The sequence below is a fragment of the Juglans regia genome, chromosome 4, assembly GCF_001411555.2.
Source record: "Juglans regia cultivar Chandler chromosome 4, Walnut 2.0, whole genome shotgun sequence".
NCBI lineage: Eukaryota > Viridiplantae > Streptophyta > Magnoliopsida > Fagales > Juglandaceae > Juglans > Juglans regia.
Window position 1 is genome coordinate 20,223,889 of NC_049904.1, and position 12,445 is coordinate 20,236,333.

The following is a 12,445-nucleotide window of genomic DNA, read 5'->3' on the forward strand; positions in this document are numbered from 1 at the left end:
TAGTCTGGATTTGGTGCTGGACCTGGGTGTTACAGTACCAACACTCTTCTGCTCTAGATATTCTTCACCATATTTGATTAACTATATATATATATATATATGTAGTTAATAAAATAAATGATATATATAAAGATATTAGCCATGTCATACTCTCTAGAAACGAAAAAGAAGTGATCATTGGCCAGAGCTTCTCTTAACAACAAAATTATATATTATGTTCATGATTCCACATAGAAAGCTAGCTTCATATATTTTTATCTTTTCATTTTCAATTATAATGAAACAAACAGATGTTCCTTAGCTTTGCGGATTGTTGAAGCAAATTGAGTCACTAATTTATTACAAAAAGTATTTTGCATGATCAGAGAGAAATATTTTGCTACCATTACTGAGTATCAAGATTACGTGGATCATAAAGATCTTGGGCAGACGTAGAAGAAGTTCCTGTCCATATTGCATCTGACAAACGAATATGGCTCTCAGGTCCAATTGAGTCCATCGATTCTTGCGGGATCTGATTGAGCTGCTCTCTTAAAACTTTAAACTTATATTCATCTCCGTATATGCTTGGATCCATAATAACTTCATCAACAGTTGTTTGGCCTTCAAGCATGCTTACTGCTGCAGACATTGTGGGTCTGAGAGCTGGAGATGGATTCGTACATAGTAAAGCTATTTTGATCATTCTAATTGCTTCCTCCACGTTGAACTCAGAGCCTAACTTTGGATCCACCAGCTCCACTAGATTACCCTTTTGTTGCAGAACAAGAGCCTGAAATATGTACACATGAAATGATGGAAATGAAGTATTGGCAAATCAATAGAAAAGAATTATGAAGTTGCCAATCGTACATAACATATTGTTTCAATCTTGTTTAGTTTGTTTTATAAATCGTCATCAAGATGACCATGGTTTTGGTGCATGGAAAGACTACTGATAAATCTTACCCAATCAAGAAGACATACATAACTTTCATTTGGTCCAAATTTCATGTTGCTCTTCCCTGCAACAATTTCCAATGCAACGACCCCAAAACTGTAGACATCTGCTTTATATGTTAAAAACCCCCATAATGCATATTCTGGTGCCATGTATCCTCTGCGTAACAAAGATTGCGTTATTACGATTAATATTTTGTATTATATATAAATTAGTTATGATCTTCCATGTTGAACAAAACCCAACATTTACAGAAACGTAGTGACCGAATCCTGTTTCTTTTCTACTTGGCATACATGAATTGTGCAAATAGTTAGAAGGCAATAAGAATAGAGCGGAATATTCATTCCATGAGAGATACAAAAATTTATTTTGGTGGAGTGCAGATAACTAGCTTTTCTGGTCGTTCAAGTACATTATTTCAACCTTTTGGGGTAGGATTCATATTAATAATTGAAAAAAGAGCTCTCTCTCTCTTACCCATCAAGCATAAAAGAAATTTAGAAGATTGTTTGAATATGTTTTATGTCAAGACCACTCTCAATTAATTATGAATACTGAATGATAATTCCTATTGCAATAAATTTCTATGCAGACAAACTTGTGTTGCAAATATAGACAACTAACATATTAAAATTTCTACCGAATACTAAGTCTTAGAGTTCTATATAATAGGAACATCTCCGATATGCAAAAACTTTAAATGCATGAAGATCAACATCTGTTCCTGATTATCTCCTTGTGAATCACTCGGGAGAAAAAAATAGAAAGTCAAGGATATAACAAAAATATGCTCCAAATTAAAGGATAGAAGAAAAGATGTAGCGTACATGGTTCCAGCAACTCGGGTGCTGATATGGGTTTTTTCCTCTTCATCGAGCTTGGCCAAACCAAAGTCAGAAATCTTTGGGTTAAGGTTCGAATCCAATAGCACATTTGTAGTTTTAATGTCTCTGTGAACAATTCTCAGTGTTGATTCCTCATGCAAGAAAGTCAGGCCTTTTGCAATGCCAACGCATATTTTCTGCCGTGTAGGCCAGTCCAATTTTAATTGGTATTGCTCTGGACCTGCATTTGTTTTTTGTAGAAAGTCGAATGGGTGAGTTTATAATCAACTTGGTTCTTAACATAAAACCATCCTTAGTGTTAGGTTCCTATCACTATTCCACATAAAGCACCGAATAAAAAAAATTAAGCATACCAAACAAAGGACGAGCCAGGCTATTGTTTTCCATGTATTCATATACCAAGAATAGTTGATTTCCTTCAACACAACCTCCATACAATCTAACAACATTTGGGTGCTGTAAAGTAGATATCATGCCTATTTCATTCACGAATTCACGATTTCCTTGACGCGATTTTGAAGAAAGTTTCTTAACTGCAATTATGGTACCATCTAATAGTATACCCTGCATTTCAAAAAAAAAAAAAAAAAGACATGCATATTTAGGCATATATGCATGTGATAATGTACTGAGATATGTCTTTAGCTATGTATCATTGACAGATAAGAAATTTTTTATCAAAAACCTAAATTATGCATGAAGAATTAAGTTTTTGAATACCTTGTATACAGATCCAAAACCACCTTCCCCAATCTTGTTTGAAGCATCAAAGTTGTTTGTGGCAGCTTTGATTTGCCTGTAAGTGAAAAAACCTGTTTGCAGATCTAATCCTCTCAAATCTGTGAAAGGAATGACAAAGGTGAGGGCGCTAGTGATAAAATTTTACCTTATAAATGAGCGGAATCACATTTCATTTATATATATATATATATATATATTTTGTGCCTCTTGACTAGCTTTTTAATCCCTATGTTATGTTTTATTATATTTATTACATCTGCTCAACAATCACAATTGTGCACAGATTCAAAAGCCTGGACGTACTTAAAAGGAATTGAGATTCTTTGAATTCTCAGCCTGAATTTGAGTAGGTAAGGAAACAATATATGTTCTAGTTCAACATTCATTATTTCCCAAGTGATTAGATGAAAAGTTGAAATTTTGAAATTAAAAAGTGTTTTGCTTTTGAGGAATGTTTGAGATGGAAATATCTAAAAATACTTGGAAACAGTTGTATTGCCAAATGAATCCTTAATATGAGGAAAATGTTCTATAAAAAAACCTAGGAATTGCAAGAATACATGAGCCCTTGCAAATTCTCTGTACAATTACGTCTCAACTCAATTCATGCTAATTTGCAATAGTTGAATAGTTAAAGAAGGAAAAAAGAAATAAAAAAGGCGCTCGTATATATTGATTACCTTTTTCCCTCGATATCCTGCTTCCTATGCAGCCTTTCCACCAAAGAATGCCTAAAATGAGTAATAGCGCCAACACTAAAGCTCCAGTCACAATGAATATTGTGGTTTTGACATTATCAGGGGGATTATCTGCAGAATTGAACAAATAGGCCAGCTGATGATCCACTCTATCAACTGTGAATTTATTTATTAATCTTTAGTTTTGTCATCAATCTAATTATAAGAAGTGTACGAGGAGCAAGTTGGACAGTAAAATTAAGATAGTCGTCATGAGATATGTGTGTGTGTGTGTATATATATATATTACACACTCGGGAATTATTACCATTTTCTATAGAGATAGCCGATACGAGAGGACCATATGTTCCTCTTGTTGGGGCATCTGTTGTCCCTTTGCCAGCCCAATGAAAGCGGATATGTAAGACTTTGTTACTCACAACTGCTTTAACTTTCTTAACTAAAGCCTTGTCGACCCCTGTTGCATTATTATTGATATCAAAATCCTTCAACTCCAGTTTATCCTGTAGCAATTATTTCAACTCGATAAATCTGGGACGTTATATATATATATATATATGTATATATGTGTGTGTGCGTATATATTGATTTAAATTAATTCTTACCTGGATATAAACATCAAATATTCGTCTTCCAAGACTGGAAAAAGATCTGTTTCCTCTTATTATTATCTCTGCAAAGTGTAGTGTGATGGTATAATTTCCATTTGCCAAGCAACGCGCATAATATGTGAGAGAAAGAGGAGAGAGGCGTGCGCTTGTGTATAATTCATGGCTGCTCATTCTGAGTACTGACGCATTATTTGCTATGTAATCATTCGAGCTGGCATTAAAATCCCAGAAATTTCCAGTGGAACTGAATCCCCAATTCTCTGTGGTGGGATTAAATTTTGCCGCACCTGATGCATCAAGATCTGCTTCGTATTTAATGTTTCCAATACTGACTTCGTTGCCACCGCAATTTATATGCACTGAATTCCAGTCTACACACAAACAACATCCATTTAATTTAGGAATTAGGGATACATAGAACCAAACATCATAGATTCACCGTTAGATACAATGTCTTAGAGGGTCATGTACAAGCTGCATGCAATTACCTTTCTATAATAATTGGGATCTATGAGGAAAAGTAAAGAAGTAAAGCCTAATCCCACCAATTATTTTGTTGTCTCACTTTAAAATGATTTGCACCAAACTTGCACAGGACAGACTGGAAATCAAAAAATGATTTGTGCAAGTTCATGCAAATCTTGTACAAGTCTTTCAATAAAAAGAGGAATTGGATTCTACTCTTTTATTGTGGGACGCGCTAACTTTTTTATGATGGTGCTTGGCGATTGGATTATTAAAGTATAAGTCTGATGAAAATCTGACTGTAAGGTATAGTTACCTTTTGAACAAGGAAGGTTCTTTGAGCACTGGCCAGCTGATCTATATTTGGGTCAAACAGTACAAGAAAGGAGCGTGCATGAGCTCGTGAAAAAGTATATAATGGAAACGGGAAAAAGTTGGCAAAATCAAAGTAAAAGGAAATCAATATGGTTATTATTGTAAATTAAGTTCTCAAGTTTAGAAGCTTACGAGTCCCGTGCAGAGAAGCTTTCAAATACATTTCTGATGAAACAAGAAACTAGTCAGCTTAGAAAACCTAGAAATCTTTAAAGATAAGTACAGAGTAAGCGGTACTGATCAAGTAGGCTGAAATTAAGATTAAAAATGGCGAAGTTTTTCTCACAGTGTGTCTCGACAATTAGTTGGTGACATAGAACTCTCTAAGAAGTTATTGTAAGAAAGATCTAGATCACTGCAAATAGATGTAAATAGTTTCCATTAATAACTCTTCATACATTCAAAAATTAAGAATTAAAGGAAAAAAATTAGTAAGGTTACAGAAATTTGAAGTAGAATTTAAGATGAATTTATGTACTGGTCAGGATTTCTTCGTTTGATCCAGTCCGGAACTGTCCCGTTGAGTAAGTTGCTTGTCAGAAACCTGTTCACATAGCAAGATAATCTTACGTATTCTAGTTAATTAAAGACAACCAATCAATCAGCATCGAAACCTTAACACTAAATTTTCAGGCCAGTTACCAATAATTCAATTTACCTTTGAAAATTTCATTGTGATCAATTCAGGCTCAGACCAACAAACATTATCGAGATTTATAATCACCAACAACGGAAGAAAATTCAGAGGGAAAATACTTTTTGATGAAAATAAACACAAAATGGGATACACAAACAGGGTGGAATACTTATAAGATGGGTACAACAACCAAAATAATTCCCTAATATGTATATTCCTACGTACGTACGGTTTCTACAGAATCACAGTTACAGGAATTAAAGGCCTGATCTATATATGTCTCATGCTCCCTTGAATTAATATACATGATTTTATATTTCTTTCAACTGCATCCGAGAACAGATAGATGGAAGCTAGGCTACAGTTATAGATAGATAAGGATCTGTTTGGTTATAGTGAAATCTCAGCTTGCATCTTTTCTGACAAGGCATGGAACGAAAAAGCCAAATCATGTCACCTATCTTTGTCCCTTTGTATGTTTAATTCTACCTAGTACTTGCTCATTATTTATTAAAACTTCTCCGAAATATAGCTAGATTTAGGGTTTCGAATCAACACATACAGGCGCTGCAACCTTGCACTATCATCAAACTCTGGAACATTTCCTTCCAATCTATTGAAGCTCAGATCTCTGCAGGGATATAATGATAAAGTTGTCATTGTACAAAAGAACTGTAAAATTGCGTAGAGATTAATGCGGTTTATAGATAGAATCACGAAGACAAAATATATATATAGGAAAATGTTTTTCACTCGATCAGAAATATGTACTGGAAAATAATGAAAGACTAGATACGTGAAAAATGTCAATGTAGCAGTGGAGATTTATACGGACCAAAACATGTTCTATAAATAATTAGTTAATGGATTTTTCTTTCCAATCATGAAGACAATAATGCTGATACGACAGCTTAAAAAAAATGCACGTTGTTCATAGATATCTCCTGGCAGATGCGGCAATGGGCCTCAGGAGGGGTAGATCATGGCTGCTGTGCATACAATGACAATGGGAAGAAATTGACAACTACAGATAGGAGCCGAGCAAAAAACAAATACAACCCTACATAGCTGCAGCTTTCTAAAAATCAAACTATTAAAAAACAAAAGAATACTAATGATCCGGAAGAAAGAAATAAAGTCACTATCCAGGTAGGGAGAAAATATATATAACTTCAAGTACAGCTAATGAGGAAAGGAAAAAAGATGGAGAAGTGGGTTGCCGATCAAGTACGTGACCTCGTTATAACGTTTCAGAGATCTCAAATCCAGTAAAGAACGAGAAAAATCTTATTTGTACATGAGTAACACTCATACCGTTGTACGGTCATGGGTTATGCAAGCCACACTTATTTTGAAAAGGAGTAGAGTCTATTATTAAAAAATTAATTTTTTAATATAAATTCTATATATATTTACTTACTTTTTTAAAATAAATACACGGCATTTGCACACTCTATACCTATCAATATCATTTCTTTTATATATATATATATATATATATATATATATATATATATATATATATATCTAGTACTTTTGCACACATTCCACTTTGGTTTTTCATTCATTAGAAATAGAAATGAGACAAAAACATAAAGACGGAAGAACTACAGAGTTTGGAGTTGTGGCATTAAATCTGATATGTATGTTGGAATTTGTCCCGAGAGATTGCAGCTCCTTAACATCCTGCAACGTTGAAGAACATCATCTAAGCATAAATGCTATAACTTTGTATTGCTTCAGCTCTTAAAATTTTATGGTATAAGATGACTTACAATCTATCCATGTTTTTCATGCTTCTTAAGTTCGGAAATATAGAACCCTCACCAAGTAAGTCACTAATTCTTCTGCACAAAATTGCATCATCCACGACTGTTATTGTCTTAACCAATAAATCTTATTAATTTGAATACAAAGCTGAAGCTGATATCATGCAGATAGATTTTACAACTGGAGAACTCTTAGACTATAGAACTTACAGCTCAGTTAAATTACTCAAGACAGAAATGCTTGGAGGAATAGGCCCCGCGAGACCACTAGCTTGGATCTCTCTATAATTTATAAGAGCATAATTCTCTTTTGTTAGATTTCATTAGAATAATCTACCAGAAGACATGATTTAAATGATATTATTTCGAAGAAGAAAATACATACAATTTCTGAAGCTTTTTCCAACTATTGAAAAAATCAGGTATTCTTCCAGTGAAGTTGTTACTGCTAATCCTACTGCATTTGGTCAAGGCAGAAACAAGATTAATGGGTAACATAGAAACATGAATTTTTCCAAAAATAAAACATGTAAAATTAGTATTAGAATACAAATGGCTGCACTCACAGTTCAGTTAAGTTTGTGAGATAAGTTAGATTGACTGGCAACTCTCCAGTGAGGAAGTTAGCATTGAGAATACTGCAGCCACCAAATGGGAAGTTCAGACCAGCTCAAGTTAGTGTTATTTGAAAATTTTTAATACATAAATCATCGAACAACAGGATAGGTGAAACTACTGACAGATTCTCCAAGTTCACCAACTTCCCAATCTCAGGGGGAACAGTTCCAGAAAACCGATTGCTCTCTATGCTCCTGAAAATATATATAGTGATCTTCGTCAAATTGAAAAAGAAAAAGAATAAAGAAATCAGTCAATTGTGCCATTTTCCCAAATAAAAGAGCATACAAATATCTAAGAGTGGTAATTTTTCCCAGGTAGCTCGGAATTCTTCCCGATAACTTGTTTACAGAAGTGGACCTGTACAGTAGCCAATATTTAAATTCAACTAGAATGAGCATTAATTTAGTGGCTAACTACAGTAGTATACATGCATATTGTGTGAATTGAGAAGTGAGTGATTAATGTAATATATATAATGTGTTATATTAAAACCCCAATAAAATACAGTACGTACAGACGTTCCAACTTCAGAGAAGTCCATTCGAATGGAATTGTACCAGTCAGATAGTTTCGAGGCAACTCACTGAAACCAAGAGGAAAGCTTGCAATTAGATTTGAGCTATAAATATTTCTATTGTTTCAGAGAGTAGCAAGTACTACTAACGATTATTAATTAGTAATTGGTTACTTTACTTACATCATCGTTATGTGAGGTAGCTTCACAAGGGATTTCGGAAGCACACCAGAAAGATCCTGCCCTTTAAGAAATCTGTATGACGTACAAGGATATATATATAGTTAAAGGCAAATTAAAGGATTAATGTGAAACTGTTTAAACACTGGTTCAAATGTAAAACGCAATCTTCATCGACCAAAATTATGAGATCATGTCAGACCCATGCATGGTACTGCAGGTTCTATATTATCCGACCGTGAAACTCATTTTTCAATAACTCGCAACCTTTGAAAATGATATTCATACGGCACAGACCCCAAATAGATGTAATGCATGCGTAGTACTACTGTTGAGATGAATGAAATAAGATGATAAATATGTAAATAGTAGTGAAACAATTTGTAAATAGTAGTGAAATAGTTTATGAGTTAGAATGTTTTATCGGATTTTGAGAAATGAGAGAAAAAAATCAAATAAAAATATTATAAAATTAAAATATTGTTAAAATATTATTTTTATTTTTAGAATTTGAAAATATTGAATTATTTTTTGTGTTTTATCTAAAGGTTTGAAAAATTGTAATGATTAATATCTAGATAATGATTAAATGAAAAATTTAAAATTAAAATTAAAAAGTTGAGATAAAATGAGATGGATTAATACTATCTCAACATCCAAACGGACTGAGAATAAGAAATCATATATAATCCATTATTCTTTCATTCTATAAGTGAATTCTGTATAAAGGGAGGTACTGATGCCTTGTGTTTCGAGGATCATTAGCAATTTAGAGACGTTTCAAGTATAATATAAATAGTTTCTAGTTTTTTATGAAGAAATTCTAGTTATCCAAAAAACCTCAACAAGAAGATATATACAAGGAAACTAAAGATAGATTTCGTACAGTCCGACCACGTGGCATTCACCATCAGGGTATGTACAATTGCATTGTATTGAATTGTTGTACGTTTTTGGATCCAATTTCAGCCTTGGTGTTTTCCAACTTGTGTCATTACTGCATGGGTCTACATCGAAATTCCAGCCAGCCTTCCCCAGCTCTGCGGCTATTTCATGAAGGGCTTCAACTGCAAAATGTACCAAATTCGTTATGAAAGAATGACAAAGGCACATCTCTTTTATCAATTTTTCGTAACTAATTTATCTAAATTTGTTGTGAAAATATTTTCCTCTTCTTTTTGACGTAAAAAGATCCATATCTGACTTTATTTGAATGGTTTTATTACGAAAGGGTATTACATCCAATCATTTTGTAAAATATCTCCAACACGCGCGATTGGTTTGTTTTTATTGCAATATTCCTGATCCATGTCTAGACAGTGGAATAAATCATTTGTAGGATTTTGTTTCAAATTTCAAGTAACCTAAAAATGCTAAAGAGAATTTTCATCTCCCAAAAACATTTTGATCTTCTTATCAATATTGAATTCAATTCATAGAATTAGTGATCATGTGTTTAACCTCTGAAAATACATTTTTTGACAACACAATAGATCACGAAAACATCATGAAAAGAATGATAAGATAGTGAAAATATCTGGCTAGATAATGAAAATGATAATGATCTACTTTTGTAGAGACGTTTTACTCCATTTTCAATCTATTTAAGCATGTTCGAAACCTTAAAGATAATTTTTCCTCTCCAAAACAGATTTTAATACCATCTTTAAAATCAATTTTGGTGATAATAAAAACGCTAAAAAAGATTTCTTCCAAACACATTTAGAATATTTAATGGGCTCCACCATGACTTCCTCATCATCATCCCTACACACCAGTACACATGCACCATACATAATTTTTTATTTTTTATTTTTTTCTTATCAAATATGTGGTGTATGGATGATGAGTAAAATAACTCAATTAGTTTAGAAAAGAATAGCTTAAAAAAATAAATATTTAAATAAGTAAAAAAAAAGTGTGGTGTGTGGAGATATTGATGGGTAGCAAAACTCATAAAATAATTTGTAGGTGGTTGTGTGCAGTGTTTGAACCGCAGCTTTAGGACCTTGAAAGCCTCCTTAATTACTAATTGGGCATGTTAGGATAAACAAATGAGAAAGAGAATTCTGTAAATAGTAGTGAAATCATTTGAGTCAAGATATTTTATTGGGTTTTAGAAAATTGATTAACTATAATATTTTAGTATTATTTGAAATTTGAAATTTGAAAATTTTATATTGTATATTGTATTTTGTTTGGAAGTTTGAGAAAGTTGTAATGATTAAATGAAAATGTTGAAAATTTGAAATTAAAAAAAAAATTATATTTGAGTGATATTTGAGAAAGAAAATATCTGTTAATAACTGAGAATACTTGTGTAAACAAACAAGTCCTTGGTGTATCACCGATGATATAATGAAATGAGATGATCAGAAATCTTCAAAACTTTTTAAAACTTCTTACAATTTCTTTTTCAAATATCACTCAAATAAAACATATTTTTCAATTTCAAATGATCAACTTTTTCATCTAATTATTTCTTAATCATTACAACTATTACAAATTTTTAAAAAATTAATACAACTTATTCAAACTTTACAAATAAAAATATTTTAAAAAAATATTTCAGGCAGAAAGTGATTTTACAAACTCTATGTATATTGATTAAGATCAGAGACAGAACTAAAAATCTAATTTGAGACGCCAACTTATAAATTATTCTTTTGTTGTGGTGGTGGGGTCAAATTATTTTTTATAAAATCTATCTCGTAAAAAGATCTTAAAAACTTGATTTTTTATAAGGATTTTTGCACAACATAATTCTGCCCCGGATTATGGGATATATAGGTTGAAAAACTCGAGTTAGCCCTATTAATACTGTTCAATGAAAGGCCAAAATAAAGCTCTCAAAATAGAGGGGTGACCCTTCAGATCTCCCATATATATAGAAATAAAATAACTTCATCAAACAGCTCAGAAATTAATCTATAATTTTCAAAAATGAAAACAAAATAATCAGTTATATAGTTAAAAAATTATCCATGAAATGTTTACCTTCATCAGCAGGAAGACGTCTTTGTGCGGCCTTGACATTCATGGCCACTCCCATGCAAAGAAGCAATACGAGAGGATTAAGATTGAAGCTGATCTTTGGTCTGTGAGCTTGTGTAACCATTTTCGCTCTAACGACTTCTTGTGATACCTCGAGGTCTGGATTCAAATCTGCGTCCAAACTAGTCGGAATAGGTTATATATATAATCTTCACACGCAAACGTATCACCTTAGATTACTTGAATATATCTGCCTTCTGGGAATTCTTTCATTTATTAGGTAGACCCCTCCATGTCATGCTTAGGTAAAGACATAAGATGAGAAACTCTAAAAACTTTCACAATTTCTTTTTTAATTATCACTCAAATATAAAATATTTTTTAATTTTAAATATTCAACTTTTTCATATAATCATTACTTAATTATTACAAATTTTATATATTTCAAAATAAAATACAAAAATTATATTTAGACGATTTTTTAATTTTATAATATTTTTATTTAAGCTTTTCTTTCCCTTTTCTCAAAGTCCAATCAAACATTTTAACTCAAAATATATTACTATTACTCATTGAATTTGAGATATTTTAAGTGTCCAAATGATTCAGGCCGGTCTCAGAATTGTTTACAGTTATTTGCTTGCAGTGATCTTGATCAGGGCTCGTTTCGACACTTGAAATATCTCATAATATCTGTAAATAGTGATAAAATTATTTAAGTTCAGACTTTTTTATTGAAGTTTGAGAAATGAGATAAAAAAAAAGTTGAAAAAATATTATAAAATTAAAAATTATTTTAATATTATTTTTATTTTAAAATTTGATAAAGTTGTATTGCTTTTTATATTTCGTTTATTGAAAGTTTATAAAAATTGTAATAATTAGATAATATTTATATAAAAAAATAAAATATTTAAAATTTAAATTATTTTATTTTTTTAATGACCTTTGAGAACATAGAGAATATCTGAAAATATGAAGCATACTGAGAATAAATAACATTCCACAAACCACAATTCTTTTATTTTTTTTTCAATATATATTGTATGAAT

The 12,445-nt window shown here is 31.8% G+C and overlaps 1 protein-coding gene across 1 annotated transcript; it reads right to left on the reverse strand.

The window, feature by feature from the left end:
- Positions 1-186: 186 nt before the first annotated feature.
- On the reverse strand, positions 187-11,569 carry LOC109014634 (probable leucine-rich repeat receptor-like serine/threonine-protein kinase At3g14840). The gene is made up of 24 exons (XM_035689803.1): positions 11,397-11,569; positions 9,286-9,466; positions 8,403-8,474; positions 8,220-8,288; positions 7,991-8,062; positions 7,825-7,896; positions 7,651-7,722; positions 7,470-7,541; positions 7,295-7,366; positions 7,091-7,162; positions 6,927-7,001; positions 5,878-5,946; positions 5,157-5,222; positions 4,965-5,033; positions 4,811-4,843; positions 4,620-4,660; positions 3,833-4,209; positions 3,535-3,730; positions 3,210-3,338; positions 2,509-2,627; positions 2,142-2,352; positions 1,771-2,008; positions 949-1,099; positions 187-772 (listed from the first exon to the last, which is right to left on the reverse strand). Exons 1-24 carry the CDS (start codon positions 11,515-11,517, stop codon positions 386-388), a joined length of 3,036 nt encoding a protein of 1,011 aa, XP_035545696.1. The 5' UTR covers positions 11,518-11,569; the 3' UTR covers positions 187-385.
- Between the last annotated feature and the right edge of the window lie 876 nt (positions 11,570-12,445).